Source organism: Pristis pectinata, chromosome 22 (assembly GCF_009764475.1).
Source record: "Pristis pectinata isolate sPriPec2 chromosome 22, sPriPec2.1.pri, whole genome shotgun sequence".
Taxonomy (NCBI): Eukaryota; Metazoa; Chordata; class Chondrichthyes; order Rhinopristiformes; family Pristidae; genus Pristis; species Pristis pectinata.
In genome coordinates this window covers 6,615,555-6,633,390 of record NC_067426.1, presented here as the reverse complement: position 1 = coordinate 6,633,390, position 17,836 = coordinate 6,615,555, and the positions used below count along the sequence as shown (strand labels likewise).

At 38.1% G+C, this 17,836-nt stretch overlaps 1 protein-coding gene across 11 annotated transcripts in view; it reads left to right on the top strand.

Annotated features, from left to right (window-relative positions):
• qkia (QKI, KH domain containing, RNA binding a) overlaps positions 1-17,836 on the top strand; it is an 85,533-nt gene that overhangs the window by 9,513 nt on the left and 58,184 nt on the right. For all 11 annotated transcript variants that reach the window (XR_007957999.1, XM_052036409.1, XM_052036405.1 and 8 more), the window contains exon 2: positions 15,841-15,983. Coding sequence is in view for 10 of the 11 variants with exons in the window: in XM_052036409.1 (XP_051892369.1) it covers positions 15,841-15,983 (143 nt within the window). In the remaining variant the exon portion in view is untranslated. The remainder of the gene's footprint in view (positions 1-15,840; positions 15,984-17,836) is intronic.

Here is a 17,836-nt window from a genome sequence, read left to right as displayed (position 1 = left end):
CTAATTGATGTGATGGTGACAAAATGCTGAAACTTCAGGCCCAAAGTTCTTGGCATGCACAATTTTTAATAAGTACATGTGATGAATTTGGATGAAGTTAGAGTGAAATACTGCCAGTAATTCTATGTGCAGATTGCTATGTGGTTTTATCCAGAAAAAATATAGGATATTGTTGTATATCAAAAGTTTGAACTATGGTATGTTGCTGATATTTTAACTTAAAAAAAAATCAGTTGGAAAGTGGGGCCAGAAGTATGGCGACACTTGCGGGCTGCCTCCAGAACACTACCCAAAAGATGCATTTTCATAATCTGTCAGAATTTTTGCTCTGTTTCAGAACTTGTACTTGTAACATATATGGAATCCATTTGGCCCATTGGGTCCATGCTGGCTCCAAAGAACCAGTCCCATTGCTCTCCATTTACTTGTACTCCTGGAACTTGTGCTCTCATGCCCATTGTCTTCCCCATTGATTCTCTTTCCTATTAACCTATTTTAAGGGTTAATATACAGCAGTCAATTAATCTACCAGCTCATCTTTGGGATTTGGTGGGGAGGGGGAAAACGGAAACAACTAGAAGAAATGCATGTAGTCACAGAATGTTCAAAATCTGCACACAGTGCCTGAGGACCGGATCAGCCTGGTTTCCTTGAACTGAGAGGCAGCAGCATTGACGCTACACCTGCGACTATAGTACTTTCAGAATAGTTTCCGCACAGATGCTATGCATTTTTATTCACAACCAGCAGTAGCTAGAAAAAGTTATGAAATGACTTTTGCTTATTTTTTCCTCTTAGCCTCTTGGGACTAAAAATTTATGAACTTGTCTTTTAGAATTGGAATTGTTTTACTGTGGTAATAGCTTAGAATAATTTAAACTAAAAAAAAATAGCAATTTTAAAACTTGAATCACATTTTTAGATTTTGGATGAATGCAGGTTCTTATTGGAAGCTCAGTTCATTTTATGCAAGCACACAGCTTTTTAATATTCTACTTTATTTTAAAGCAGTGAAGACTTGGGATCCATTTGTCTGAATGTATTTTGACCAAAAGTCATCAAATCCACGTTACTTCTATTATCTGGTTTTGTTTTTTCTACACTTTTTTTCCTAAGTTTGTAGATTGCAGTAATGATCAGTTTGAATTCTGGCTTTGAAATATCTACAGTTGTCTCCTGACCCAATTCCTGTTTTTTGTGTATCAAAAAATTGTAGTAAGTGCTTATTTTCCCACACTTCAAGCAATTGTATTAAATGGGCTATTAGACTTTAAAATAATTCTAAAGAACTAATCTTTAGAAGAATTTGGCAGATGTGGTTTTTTAAATTTGCATAGTTTAGATGTGAGTTTTGGATATCGTGTGTCATTTTACAACATGTTTTAGTCTGTTCAAATGCTTTGTAGTAGGCTTACTAATGTATTTTTTGTATTCTTCTGCATAAAATAACAATTAAACACAACAGATCATTGTACTGACTATCTTTTGCAGCCTTTCATTATTCATTGGATTTAATTCACCTTCAAAGATCTGAAACTAATTTCCCCACGCTGCCATCATGTGCCAAGTCTCCTCCTTTTTCTATTTCTGGCATTCTCTTTTTCTCACTATAAGGGCAGTACATCAATAGTTTCTCTTCCTCTTCTTATATTCTGGTGCATCCCTTCTCCATCCTTGTCCTCTTCTTCGTTTACATGCTGGCCCTTGATGTCGCCTTCCAAGCATGGAGTCAACTTCCACATATGCTCATTGGCATTCCTTCACATCTGCTGTGGATTCCATAGCTGTTACCACAGTCTGCCGTGCCTTGGCTGATATTGGGTTCTGGGTAAGTTGTAAATTTATCCATCTTAATTTTGGTAATACTGAAACTATTCTGACTTGCCAGCACTACATTACTATCTCAGCTGTCATCAGAACCCTGACTTGTTACAGAAAAGCCCCTGTTCTGCTATACCCCATATTGGGCTTTCTCCTTGGAATCTGATGACTCTATACTTGTAAACAGAATAAATTCCTCCTCAAATGTGCTATTTACACTGATTAACTTGAACATGGAAATTTGAATGAATTACAAAGCGTAGACTGAGATCTTAGTTCTTATGTTTTGATCCCACCATCTCCTCATCCACATTTCAACATTGCATTCTAGTCTCTGATCTTCAAATGATTGCTGCCTTGTGCTTCTGACTTGTCAGTTCCTATTTCTATATCAGTAGCTGCTAATCTACACGTAGGACATTAAAAAGAAACTCATCCTTATTTCAAAGCCATATTTGAACTTTTTGTAGTTGCTTCTCCTCACCAATAGTGATTTATTGTCCCTCTTCTGATAAACGGTGTGCTTCCTGCCAGTTGTTGAGGTGTTATCTGCCTGAGTGCTGAGTCAATGTGAGTATGGTCATCTAGTGATGGTGGAGCAGGGTGGAACTTATTTAATTGAGTAACCCATAATCTTCATTTTTGTCAAGGTTAGTTTAAGCAGATGTATTGCCAGTTGGAAGACTCTTTTCTGACATCTTTTCCATTGGTTGCTAGACAGTTATTGAGAATGAATATTTCCTTTTGCCCTTCCCTCCCACATGATTCAAAAACTAAAGCAGGTGTCCTTGCTCTCAGCCTGGATGATCAGTTAAGATGGAATGGTAGCAAATTCTTCTCTGATTATGGCTCTTATTTTGGACCAGTTCATCTAGTTGCTTACTGATTTTTAAAGTTGTCATGCGACTACTGCAGGTGTATGAAACTAGTTTGTGCTCTTGTTTTCTAATGAATGTTATTCTAAATGATACATAATAGAGGACTAATTTTGCAATGCAAACTTCAGTGAGGTTTTTTCTGACAATCAAGTTGTAATATTGTCTAAGACAATTTTGTAATAGTATTTTCCTGGTCACTAGATGCCTTGGTGTTTGTACAGCTCAGAGGACATGGTTAATGCCCTCTTGAACTTGTATTCCTCATTGTATTGCAAATAGATACTCTCTGAATATAAAACTGCATTCTTATTACCCATAAATTGACAGGACAGTCATGGGAGAGTGGATTTGCAACATGCATCAGCATTGGAACTGAAGAAACAGTTGAAGTGACTTGAGCAAAACATTAAATGGTTTAAGAAACCAGGTTTAGTACAAAGACATCTTTTTGAATAGTTTATTGTTGAACCATTCTTGGAATTGCAAATTATTCCACTTATGTGCAAGTAAGTATTTGTAGTACTGTCCAGGGCATCTTGATGCTTTTGTGGACCTTGTCCCTGACTTCCTGTTTGTTGTCTCTGAATGGGAGTCTTGCCTGCAGTTGTTATGTCAGACGTTGGTGTTTTTATTGCATCCGTGATTGGGAAAGCTACATAGTCTAAGTAATGATCCCCAATGAAACTCTGTCATTCATTGGCTGAATGAGTGACAAACCTGTATCCCATAATTCAGTCTTGCATTGTGTTGGATCAATTCTGCAAGGCATCAGTTATGAAATAAAAGTGTCAGAAATAGTTAATGCATACAACATCTGAGTAACAGCTCTAACCTTTCATCAGACTGAAAACTTTAAAAATAAGTTTTAGATGGTTGGAAAAAGTGGGAGGGGTTGATAGAACAAGGTCAGTCTGGGGTGGATAGCAGTTTGAATGAAACAAGCACTAGTGATAATACTGGCTGCAAGCTCAATATTCCTCAGTACAAGCTCGAGGAACAACACTTCATCTGTTGGCATGGCATTGGTAGGGCTGACCTTTGAATTTAACAATTCAGACATTCCAGATTTGTACCTCATTTTTATCTCCTATATTTATCTTTTTGCTGCCACCATCTTTGCTGTGTAATTAAATCTCTCCTTGTCACTACCCTTCCCATGGCAAATTGAAACCTGTTTCATTTCTAACTTTTCCCATTTGTGATGATAAAGCTATTTCTCCCTTCTTAGATGCTGTCTGATCTGAAGTTCCAACATTTTCTACTTGCTTTCCAGATTTCCAGCTTTATTTGGTGCTGATGGTGATTGAGCTCCCTGTGGATTTTGCTAAATGTAATCTGTACTAATTCCTCAGTTTGATATTAACATTATTCAGTAGGTCAAGCAGGACTTGTAGAGAGGGCTGATATTTCATCAGACCTCAAAGGAAACTAGATATAATAGGTTTGAAGCAAGTACAATGAAGGGAAGAGGGGGAGTGTCTGGGTGAAAAAGACTAAAGGATGAAAGCGTGCATTATAAATGCAAATAATGTCATCCAAGTATCACTGTGTGGAGAAAACCTCGGCTCTTGTGGTTGTACTTTTATGTATCTTGGTTCTGGATATTCTGGAATGTGGATAGTACTTCTTCAGGCCATTGTGCACATATGCATGTCCATAGGTTTTTCACAGGTTTTGGATGCTAATTGAAACTAAGACCCCTTTTTTTATTTGGCATTTGTGCTTATAACATGGTCGTCACTACAGTAATTAGATATTAGGGTTTCTGTAATTTTCATTAAGTTTTAAAATTTTGATAAAGTGCTCAAAGTATAGTATCCTGTAGTGGAACTTGCTGTGAAATTTAACACGAATCCTTGGACTTCAATTTTACTGTGTCATAAAGTATATTAGAAGGTAGCATAGAGTCCCAGGGTGAATTAATGACTGTAATTGAAACTCATTTTTCCAGTGAGGAATACCATTTCATAAACAGTACAACTCAGAGGAAGGAAAGTGGTTATTGGTTTTGAGTAAACTGGCAAATGGGCTCTCTTCTTTTCATGCCAGTTCCCCCCTTGGGATTCTAACCGTGGTTGTAATATATAGGCTTTTGACCAGCACAGATGTATGCATTTGATAGCAATATGAAATATCTTTGTTTCTGAAAAGGTTTTTTCATCTTCCTGAATGTAAAATTAATATTTGTGTTCCAGAGCTTGTCTGTTAAAGACTCTGTAAAGGGACTTGATGCACATGTGGAGATTGATACTAGTTTTTGGGTCCTGGTGAAGGGCAAGATTGAAATGAAGTAGGGGGGTGAGGGTAATTCCTTGGAGAACACGAGTTTAGTGTGGGTCTAGTAGAAGTCATCTCTGGTCATTCCTTGGCCTTGATTGAATGTGTAAGAGGGACAGGATGATTGCACTTCCATCTAGCTGGGTTGCTTGAGAGTTTGAGGAATAGGGTTAGGTCAATTGTGTTAAATGCTACTGATAAGTCTGAAAGGCAGATATGTGAGATAAAGTTCTATATGGAGTATATGAAGATGCAAGAGACTGCAAAGGCTGGAACCTGAAGCAGAAAAGCAAACTGCTGGAGCTACTCTAGGTCAAGCAGCATCTGTGAGGGAGGGGGATAAGGGAAGGAATTGTTGACATTTCTGGTGGAGACCCTGCATCAGAACTGGGAGTGAAGAGGGAAGAGCCAGTAAAAGAAGGGGTGGAGTGGAGGAGGATGGGCAGAAGGAGCCAGGAAGGTGGTGGGAGAGGTGGAGTTGGGCAGGTGGGTGATAGGTGGAAGCAGACAAGGAAAACAAAGGGCTGATGGAGCCAGGTGGGGGAGGGGAGTATCAAGGTGAAGACAGACTGGAGGGTGATAAGCAGGAACAGAAATGTTACCAGTGCTGGAATCGCAAGTGGCAGGATGTTGAGTGATTGTTAGTAAACCATATTGAGTAACGTATGCTTGAGTTATAAGGAGAGGCTTGATAGGTTGGGACTTTTTTTCCTTTGAGCATAGGAGGTTGAGGGGTGACCTTGGAGGTGTATAAAATCATGAGGGGAGTAGGTAAGGTGAATGGACAACCATCTTTCTTTCAGGGTAGAGGAGTCTAAAACAAGGTAGAGATTTAAGTTGAGAGGGGGAAAATTTAAAAGAAACCTAAGGGCCAACTTTCTCTCAGATGGTGGGTACATGGAATGAGCTGCCAGAGGATGCTGTAGAGGCAGGTACAATTACAATTTTTAAAAGCCATTTGGACAGGTACGTGTGCAGAAAAGACCTTGAAGGAATATGGGCCAAATGCTGGCAAATGGGACCAGCTCAGATAGACATCTTGGTTGGCATGGGTGTTGGGCCGAAGGGCTTGTTTCCGTGCTGTATAACTCTTTAGAATTCCAGGCTCTGACGGGTAGGAAGGTAGATGAGAATGATTGAGTGAAACTGGGATTCATCACAGTAAAGAGATTGGGAGGAGCTTTAATAGATCTGTGCAAGACAAGGTTCAGGTAAAAAGCATACTCCTTCCCAATTGCGGTTGGTTAAAAAGCGAGGATACAAAGATTAAAGTTAATAGGCAGAAGATTAAAGGGGGTATGAGATTTTTTTTTTGTACATGGGGTTATGATCTGTAACTTGTTGCTTGCGAGTGATATAACGCCAATTAGATCTTTTGGAAGGGGATTTGAGGGGAAAAAATTCACAGGACTATTGTAAAGAGCAGAATAGGGGCAGGGAATTGCTCCCTGGTTTGATTTACAAAGGGGCCAAGCAGTCTTTGAGCTGAATGTGCCATGATTTTGTGGGGGGAGGGGAAAGTGCAGTAGGTGAATTATCTTCAACCATATGGCCCACTATCAGCAACTTTGCTGTTTTCAGTCATATGGTAGGAGGGATTCAAAAAAAGTTTTGGGTCTCATGAGTGTGAATTGCGACAATCTTCTCTACAGCAAGAAGGTTAAACTGGTTTTCTCAAAGCTTTGGTTAGTATTATGGGTTATTGATTGAAGATTATGCTGAATACAGATAGAAGTTGCATAGATATGCAAATTACAAATAAGTTTTTCCATGAAAGAGCCAGTGAATTGAGATTTTTAAAAAAATGTATTGAAAAAACATTCAATACCTTTTATTAAATTATACTGATATCCAGAAGGAATGTGTGATTGACTACAAATGCTGTCAGGTGCAGAAGAATAGTTTTGGCACTTGGATTAAAGAATCCCTTATGAAAGCTAAAAACATTTTGTCCCTTTTCTTGATGCTTAATAGTTGTATGTCTGCATATTATCAAGTAGTGATATGGAAAGAGTACAAGTTAAAATCTGTTCATTTGGAGATGGTAAGTATATACTGAGGACCCGAATGGCTGTTTTTTTGAAAGTTCATCCGCTTTCTGTAATATGAGCTCATGTATTTGGAAATGGTGAACTAGTGTAGTTTTTGTTTTGCTTTACAGTGCAAAAATTCAAATTTTTTGCAGGTAGACCAAATGCAACCACTTGGCTTTTGCAATGAACTTGTTTCCTCTGTTGCATTCTGATGTCTGTAATATCAGAGCTGGGACTTTGAATTCTACTGTACTCTCTATGCACAAAATTCCTCAATTCTTCTGTACTTCTGGGTCCAGATTTGATGGTAACTGTATTTCTTTTGAGCTAGTTGTCAGAATTATTTAGGTTTATTCTCCATTTCTGGATTCATAATTAATGGAAAAGACAAGATACTTTAGTTAAGTCTGGACTATGTTTTGAACTTGTATAAAAGGTGATATTCAAAATTTTAAAATGACTGGAAATATTCGTCATGGTTTTGGGCTACTTTGAATGTCCAATTCTAGGATTGGGTTCATGGCTCAATGGTGCAACAGTTAGTGCTGCTGCTTCTGCACCAGTGACCAAGGTTTGATCCTGACCTTGGGTGCTGTATCTGCAGAATTTGCACATTCTCTGATCATGTCCCAAAGGCGTGCTGGTAGGTTTGTTGGCTGCTGTAAATTACCCCTTCATATGAGACTAATGGCAAAAGGAATCGGAGGCATTGATTGGACATGTGTGGAAAGAATAAGTTATAGAGAGAGGGGGAAATGAGAGAAAGGGGAATGGGGTTACAGGCCCTCACTGGGTTATGAATGCCAGGCATAAGTGTTTGGGAGAGTGGTGGGATGGCTGGGGATGGATTATTAGTGGCTGCAGTTAACTTCTGGGTGGGAGTAGTGCATTTCTCTTCCCATCCCTCCAGAGCCACAACAAATCAGGGCTGGGTCGAGCTGAACAGACTCAATTGTTCACTCAGTGAGGTCAGCTGAGGTGGCCACTCTTCCCGCGCCTGCTCACTCTCCAGTCAGCTGTTTCTGTGATCCTCTCCCACTCTGCTTTTGTTCATTGGGTTACGAGCAGTTCTCAGGAACAGAACCCTGTTAACCTGGGAACTGCCTGTAATGGGATTACTTTCCTTGGAGCATAGGCTGAGTGGGATGGATGTCTTCCTTCTGTGTTGTTACAAGATAAAAGTTAACTGGCCCAAATTGGACAATCTGTATTGCATTGTCATAAACACCTGTGCTGTAGAAAATGAAAAGAACATGGTGGACATACTCAGTGGGTCAGGCCACATCTGTGGGAAGAGAAACAGCTAACACTTTGGGTCAAATTTTTCATCAGAAATGGGAAAGGAGACAAAAGAAGTTTGTTAAGCTGCAGTGAGGGTAGGTATCTCTGATAGGGTAAAAACCAAGGGGGATAAGATGTAAACAAGGTTATCTGGCCAATGAAGCTTTTGTTCCTTCCCAGTTCTGACAAAGGGTGTTTGACTTGACATTTTAGTTGTTCCTTTTGCTACTGACCTGCTAAGTATTTTCAGCATTTTCTGTTTTTATTTTAGATTTCCAGAATGTTTTTTTTATTTTCACTATGCTGTAGAAAATGCTGGAAACACTCAATGGTTCAGGCAGACTCCATCAAGAGTTATGGGCATATCTGTATTGAATTGATACATGTTTTTCATGCAATCTACCTTTGTCATGCAGCACAATAGAACTTCTGAGACCTGGTCCTTGAGAATTCCTTCAACTGTCATTGAAAAATTGTGGCATATGATGTGCGGCAATTCCTGTGCACCACTAAGGTTGCCACATTATCTTATCTGGAACTTGTCCCATGCAGATAATACTTTCACCATGATCATGTTTACTTCTGGGAGCTTCAGAAATAGTTGGGCAAGAATGTTGACAGTTTGTTCCACATAATGCAATCCAAAAGGAATCTTTTAAGGTCAGCACAACATTGTGGGCCAAAGGGCCTGTATTGTGCTGTACTGTTCTATGGTTTAACTGTTTAAAATAAACATTTAAAAGTGGTTTTGTACAATATTTGGTCTCATAGCCACAGGTATCACCTTCCTTCAGAATAGGAAGTTCCATGATCTGTTCACATCCTTTTTAGTTTGGCTACTCTAACTGGCTCTGGCTTTCCGCAATTAATGACGAGATAACCTGCCTATTTAAGTTTAATTTGTAAGCGCATTGAAGGGTCTGATTTGTGAAAGCATGGGTGAAGATTATTTGAAAAGTAGCACATCTTTTAATTTGGCAAAGCACCATTTTTTTCCTCTTGCAAGTATGGCAGTGAATTGTAGACCCTTAAATCGCGATTCCAGTAATTCTGCATACACTGCAGAATGAACTTTGAACATGCATGGTTCAATCAGTTCAAATGTTGAAATTGGTCTCATTTTTCTATAACACATCTGACAGCTTGAGTATAGGGAAACTAACTTTTTAAGTATATTTAATCCTAATTACTAGATTACTTAAATGTCTACATTAACTAATGGACATTATTTTTCATCGCTCTAAATATTTTGAGAAGGGGTCAAATTGTAGGAAATCTGTGGTTGTACTTTTGTGGTTGCGTGGTTCTCGGTGACTTAGGCTGGCATTGAGAACGTTGGGTGCATATAGAAATCTTGTGCATGTAGTGAGAAGACTGCACCAGCTTGCAACTGTTCATTCCATCAGGCATCTCCTGTTCCATCTGTGGAAGAGTGTGTGATTCCACTCATCAGTTACCTCGGATTACACAAAACTGCAGTGAAGAAAATCATCCTCATCCCAGGCAACTGCTTAAGAATGGTTGTATTGTGGGACCTTGCTCTACAAATGGTCTTTGGCGTCGATAGACCATAAAAACAACTGAAATTTTGTAAAAGTTACAATGTTTGTGATTTTTTTTACTGTTTAAAAACAAAAGGCGCAAATATTTTTTTCAATGAAGTTTACATCCCTATTGAAACAAATGGCACCACACAAGATGAGTTGTATCCAGCCACTCCCTTTTTCTCCCTCCCCACTCTGACTTCGTGGGTATAAGGATGAAGCAAGAGTTCAGATCCTGCATATGACCTTTTGATTCATACTTTTGCAATGTAGCATAGCTGCAGAAGTATGGAATATGCTGATGCAGATCTATAAGATTTGCCTTCCCCAGTTGCAAAAATAGTGGGAGAATGGCCATTATTGAAGACTGGTTAGATTTATTTCTGGATCAGTTTCAGGTGTGTATGATGGAGAATTGTCTTTGTACAGAAATGTTTTTCAGTCTACAGCTGCCATACATACCTGCCCAACTGGTAAATATTTATGCTCCCTCAGCCTTTTCCGATAATTCTGCCTCTATTCCTATCAACATTCTTCTGTTCCTTTCTCCCTTTGCTGATCTAACTAACTTCCCCTCGATATACATCTATTCTATTTTTTCGGGGCCACCTATTGTGGTAGTGCATTACATTTTATTTCCCTTTTGGGGAAAGAATCCCCATTAGATTTATTAGTGACTTGCACTTAGTGGTGAACCCTCATTTTATATTCTGCATAAGTCAATGCATTACATCAACCCTATCAAGTCCTTTTAATTAAGCCATTCACCCCTTTCTTGCTTGGTGCTTCTTTTCGGTTATAGTTTTGTCATTTATGGATATTTGCATCTTTGTCCAGTTGTGTGGGGCCTCACCTGTTGTCTGTTGTAATAGCAGTCCTTTGTTTTTGGTTTTAATTAACCACTTAGTGTTCAATTCTGCTGGTGTTCTGAATTATGTCTACCTTATCAAAGATTTTAAATTCTAAATATTACAGTACGAGTTGTCTACTGTAAATAGTGATATAATGTTGATTTCCCAGAAACTTTGTAGTAGTTTCTCTATTTAGGAATTTTAATCGTGGAGTAGCACGAGGGGTGTGTGTTTTCTAGGTAATCTTAGGTATTGGAAAACTAGTTAATATTGTAGTTCCTTAAAAGCTGATTGGATTGTGCAAGTGTAATGCTTAAAATCTTCAGTTTTGCACCAATTAAAGTGGGTGATTAAATGTGCCACTGTGTTTTCAGGCCAATTTCAGTTTGGTGACAAATTTCTTGTGCTGTAACAGCAGTGACATTCACTGCTTTGTTCTGAAGGATTTAGTGCTGGCAGTGGAAATGGAGGAACTGGCAGATGGTGTTCATACAAAAATGGTGTTTTGAAATATTTTCTTTAGAGATAGGTAGTTGTGGTAGGTGAGGATAACTTAAAAGCCAAGACACTACTTTGTTTCATGAGTTGCTTTCTTTAATCATGCTTGTAAGCCTAATCCTTGTATTTAAAAAAAAGATTTGGCTGTTAAGTTGCTCTGGTTACTTTACATCAATTTGACTTTCGAGTAGATATTTTTTGAGAGACTCCAGTTTCATTTTTTTTTTGCTGCTTTTGTTTTAAGCACTGCTATTCTGCTTTTAAATTGAGTTTGTCCTAGTTGGAAATGCCACTTATTAAGCCAAGACATTGTTTTGTTGTTTAACTACAAAAATCAAACCTAATTGCAGGAAATAATGCTCTGAAAGCATGGCCAACAAACCCCATTCTTTTTTATGTAAACACTTTGCTGCAGTGTGATGTCTGGAAATGTCAAAACTATGACTGTTTAAGATAACGTGACATTGATGAAACCAGCAATGTGGGCAGCTGATAAAGCACCGTAGGTGTGATTGAAAACCTCCAGCTCCTACTGTCAGTTGTTCCCACTGATATAAATGTTGTAGCTTTAATTTTTATATTTTGATTCCCAGTTGGCAACAGGTATACTGTATACTAAAATTTGCTTCTGTGCTGGCTGAAAGCTTGAACTTAATGTTAGTTTTAGTCCATTAGCTACAAACTGTTTATTTTCTTGTTAGAAGCAAAATCTGAACACAGGATCCACGAGGAGTATTATCCCCACTGTTATCTGTGGAAATGAGTGTGTCATGTTGCTGCACTAAATACGTACTCTGGTTGTGTCTTGGCATGCGTTTACAGCTAATACTTATGCTCGTGGTTTTCACTTGAGTCTTTTAAATGCTTATCCACATATTCTTAAAAGAAAATCTCAATGCTTAGTCTTTTCCTTAAATGAGGATACAGAATCATGGTGACTGTGATCACTAATATCTATAGTGATTAACCTGGCTTGCAGCATTGGCTGCATTTTATTCAGTAACCTTGGCAATTGTACTGCAGTGATCCAGTCATTCAGTGAAAATTCTGTGGTAGTTGATGGGTTAAGCTGCTAAAAGTGCTTGTGTCTTTTATGTAGACTGTCATGTGGCACAGGCTGAAGCTACTTCTGTGACCAGGTACGCTGCAAAGTGTTCAGGATAAAACCATTTGAATGCATTGCCTCTATGAATAAGGCACATGAAATTACAGGTCAATTACAAGTGGGTAGAAAATATCAGAGGGTGCTTTTGCCAAATTCCTAATTTAGTACAGTTAAAAGTGCCAGTCATACGTGATAGGGCAAAATTCTTTAAAGACCCTTCACCACAAAATGCCAATGCCTCCTTTCTCTCTGCAGATGATGTTCCAGTTACGTATGTATCCAGCGATTTCTGTTCTTATTTTAGATTTGTGGAATTTGAAGCGCTTGTTGTTCTGAAATACTTCTGTGGCTCAGTAAAGCTACTTTTACATCGACCTTGAGGGGGTGCCTGCACCACCGGTTCCTGACGTATTGGCGTTCCTGGCAGCTGTCTTGGTGCATCTGGGAAAATTTACATTGCAATTGCTTCTAGCAGTATGATTCGTGCATCAAGAACTGGTAGCACAAACATCTTGAAACCAGTGCTAATGTAACCTAAGTGGGGGCTGTTAATAAGGCTCTCACTCTCTCATCCTTTCCACTGAGTGCATTTGTGATTCTGGCAGACCATTTGTCTTGCATAATTTAAACAACATGATCTAGTTGCTAAATTTACTTCACTTTATTAGGGGTTGAGGAGATGTTAGCATTCGGTCACATTGTGTGCATTTGGTGATGGCCTTTTGATTTTGATTTATTTCATAGACTTCCAGTTGTCTGGTGCTACTTCCTAGTACCTTCTGTGTGTTTTGATTGAAACTCCCTGGATTGGTTTTAGTTTTACCTGTTAGTGTTGGACATTAAGATGTGCTATCCTTTAATTAAAATTGCTTTATTTGTTTACTTGATAAGAATGAAAGAATCCAAGTTACTGCTGAATTTAAAACCTGAAGAGCCTTAGAGAGGGAATGTCTACTTTTGTGTAGAAATTGACTGTGTAGTGATCTTTATACTGCAGCCTTTTGATTATTGGTATGTGATTTCCCTAAGGCACAAGATCTGTATACCTCCTAAGTATAATTATGCAAAGATATCATAATGTGCTGTATGTGTATGGTTGTTAGCTTGCTTTTACTGATGAAGTAGCTGATTTTGAATCTTGTCAGTCTGCGTGTTCAAAATTAGTTGTCATGAAATAGGTGTGTTTATAACAAGGGCATGGATTTTTATAAAAAGCCTAGCAGGCTTACAAGAAACTTTTTAATTGGTTAAAATCTGTTCCAGTCATAAACTTCAGTCACGTAGCTTTTGAAATTTTCATGTAAACCACTGACAAATTCTAATCACTGTGTCCCATAAATAAATGGAGTGTGGCTGTAGTAAAGGTGACCAGAAGAGGAAGTGTGGGTGGAAATGGGGTTTAAATTAAATGTGTTCGTATTTGCATGAAAGTCATTTTCTTGAAATAAGAAGGCCTAAACCAGTCTGTAATTATTGTCGGTTTCAATCTAGTTTTATGGAGCCGACATTCATGCATACTTTGTTTTTAATAATAGAGAAGGCACAATTTTGCCAAACTGCCTATGACCAAACTCAAACGTTGCTTATAGATGTGTTTATAGTTTGCTGTTGACAACCTAACTAGGTATTCTAATCTTGGATTGTATTTAACTGAAGGAACACAATAACCCTGTCCCTAATGACCCTGTTCAGGAAAATAGCTTCATGCCTTGTCTTTAGTGACCATAACGGTGCAAATACTTCACTGCCTCTGAAGTGCTTTTTGAAATGTACTTAACATTATGCTGAAACTGTGGGGCAGGCAGTTTGCATACAGGAAACTCTTACAACAGCAATGTGAAAATAACTGGTGGTGTTCATTTCGGATGACTGAAGTGTGTAACGTTGTTGGGGGAAGGGAGTAGCTTTTGAAAATAAAACTAATGCTCTTTTACCTGAAATGCATTTGACAGAATATGTTAGTACATTTTCTGAAGGTTGCTGGAAACTCAAAGCACCAAAAACAGTACTTTGTATAAAAATTTTTGAAATATTTCAGTTTTAACTCTGTTTTCAAGTATTTGGTTAATTTCAGCCCACTTAAATTGCTGATGGATTCAACTCCAAGTTTGGTGCAAAATAAAAGGAGTGCAATTTTACATAGTAAGGCCTGACTACAAAATTGCAGGTTATTGAAAGAAGAAACTAAATGTTGGTAATGTTTAGATTTGCTTGAAGACAACAGATTTTCAGTAGTTTCAAACTGAGTGACTTAACAATTCTTGTCGAGCATTGAAGGATGGTGCTTGACAATTGAACAGTTGTCTTTGTTTTAGCAATTGTCTGTCGTGTTAGATATCATCATTCTGATTTAATGTTGCACTTCTGATATGGATAGTAGGAGTGTTGCTGTGTAGTGAAGATCTGTTTCTATATAGAAATGTGATGGTTAGTTGGATAATTTTATATTGCAGTTCATACTTGGGTGCTGACTCTCAGATCTTGATTACATTTTTTGAAGAGAATATATGTTTAAATTAAAATGAACCATTTTCTCATTTAAATATTTTTGTATTAATTTCCTGAAGGTTAATAATGTGGAATAGAGCAATTTCTGTTATGTATATTTGAGTTTTGTTTGCTTTAGTACAGGATTCACAATCCTAAAGACTAAAACAACCAACTGTTGGTTCTGGCCAGCTTTTGAGATGTAATAAAAATTGATCTCGAGTTCTGCATATTTGGTTCCAGCGTCACTTTTGTACAGACAACTGTTTGTGTTCCAAAAGTGAGATTAATGTTGCAAATCCAAAAGTACTGGAAAGCCAGGCGGAATCTGTGGAGAAAGACAATGTTTTGGCTTGATCGGTCATCAGAACTTCCATGCTCATCTGTTATTTCTTTCTGCAGTAGTTTTGTTTATATCTGAACCAGTTGGTTTGGATACCCCTAAATACTCTTGAAAAGGAAGCAGAATTCAAATTTTCGAGTGGATAAGTTACAGCATTCTAGTATGTCTAATGACAAAATGAGCAAAATACAAGAGGGATTTGCAAGATTCTTAATGGTTCAAGGCTAAACTCATAGCCATCCTTCCATTATCCAAAGCAGTGACAGGTTAATCATACTTGTGCAATCATCTGTTTAGTGTGGGTTGATGCGACCTTTGGTATTGATTTTTGTTTTCCCCATTGTTTTTACCAGTGTTGCATTGACCTTCATCTTGAATATTACAACCCCAATTGAAAATCTGTTTCACTTGATGATATTTCTTGTGTAATATAAGGTGTTGACCTTTTTGCCTGACCTTCTCAGGATGTCTCCTGCTCTGTCTCCCCCCCCTTTGCCCCCCCCACAATTTCTGGAGGCGCAATGATAGTTAAACTATTGGGAGCCACAGGAACATAATGTTTGGGGACAGACTGTTTCTAAGAATTAATAGACCATAATGTATTATTGTAAAGTCAATTAAAATTTAACTTTTTGTAAAAGTCTGTTTGTTGTTTGTGAACACCTGTATGTAAACTTTTATTTCTGAATTCTCCAATAGCTGAATTTTTTTGTTTTGTGCAGAAATAAGCAGAGTACGAAAGGACATGTATACAGATACAATGAATGGCCTTGTTGACAAGCTGCCAATGGACCTACCAGACCCCATAGGACCTATTATGCAGTTACAAGAAAAACTATTTGTGCCTGTGAAAGAATATCCAGATGTAAGTATTTCTTTAAATTGTTTTTTGTGAAATGGACAATGGATTCATAGAACCTTTTAGTTTGCAAAATGGCCACCTAGCTGGGCAGAAACTGATTTCAATCTTGAATAGAAAAGTACATCGTAGTTCTACTTGTCTGTTTTTAAATGTAAAATCAATCAATTTTAGAGGGATATGAAATTTATGTTGTAAGAAGATTTATTTGGATTTGGGCAATTTGTGTTACAAAGATAATGTAAAGGGTGTTGATCAGTTTGTAGATAAGTGGTTTAGGAATGGAGGAAAGCTCCAGGGATAATTGGGCCAGAAGTGGATTTGTATAGTGAAAGAAGCTTCATGAAACATTAACAGATGCAGAAAGGTGTCTTCCACAGCCATGTATCACCAGGGACTTTAAGTTGAAGTGGTTATGAACAAATTGGAAAATTGGTGAGGGCTTGAGGGGATATCAGAATCAAGTTTATCATCACTGATGTATGACGTGAAGTTTGTTTTGTGGCAGCAGTGCAAAGACACAAAAATCTATAAACTACAAAAATAGTGCAAAAAAAGAATAATGAGATTGTGTTCATGGACCATTCAGAAATTTGATGGCGGAGGGGAAGAAGCTGTTCCTGAATTCTTGAGTGTGGTCTTCAGGTTCCTGTACTGCCTCCCTGATGGTAGTAATGAAAAGAGGGCATGTCCCAGATGGTGAGGGTCCTTAATGATGCCACCTTCTTGAGGCACCGCCTCTAGATGTCCTCGATGGCGGCAGGGTTGCGTCCGTGATGGAGCTGACTGAGTCTACAACCCTCTGCAGCCTCTTTGCAATCCTGTGCATTGGCGGTTCCATACCACAGCTGATGGTCTAAAAGCTGTGTGACAGATTTGGCTAACAATTGTTGAAATTGCTTGAAAACTGGTTGGAGATGTCATCAGTTTGCATCTGAAGAGTACTGATGCTAACATTGTGTGTCATTGAAATAACACTATCTTGGTTATCAGGATTTTTTAGATGTTAGGGCAATGTGAGTGGATATTTAGTTTCCAAAAAAGGGTAAATTCTTAAGGAAATGATATTTATTCAATCGTGAATTAATCAGTTATGTATTACTCTGCTACTACTTGAAGGATAATTGGCAGGAGAGCGCTCGTCTTGAAATAGTGCCATAGAATCTTTTCTTGTCCACTTGAGCAGACACACTCTGCTTAATGTCTCTGAAATATAATCCCTCTGACAACGTAACATAGTACAGGCAACCCCTGCGTTATGACTGGGTAATGGAAATTTGCCCTTGCAGAATTAATGAATCACTACCCAGAAATCTGAGATAATGAATAAAATTTGATTTTAGGAATTCGCGAAGAAAGAGCTACGAATATTTTTTTCAACTCTCATTTCTTGAAGTGTGCAGATGATACAGCTTTGCGTTATTGAAAATCACGATACGAATGCAGCCCCTTCCATAATGTGGGTATTGCCTGTATTGGTCTAATGTGTTTCCCTATAGAGTTTGGGGTTAAGACTGTTAACAATGGAATCCAAATTGATGTAATGCATTTTGGAGAGGGCACAGGGGTGAGAAACTTATTCTGTTGTAGTACAAGGCAAGTTTTTCAGCAAGTATGCTAATTATTGGAGAAATTTATGAATCGGTTAAGATCATCATTTGAAATTGCATAAATAGTCAAGGTTTGCCATGATCTTATTGAACGACAGCAAGTCAAAGTCAAGTTTGTTGTGTGCACTTGTGTAATGAAAAACTTTCTTGCAGCAGGATCACAGGCACGTAGCATCAGAGATTCAACATTCACAAAAACTAAATGTACTATTTGTATGAGAGGCCAAATAGTCTCTGTTATTTCTGGTG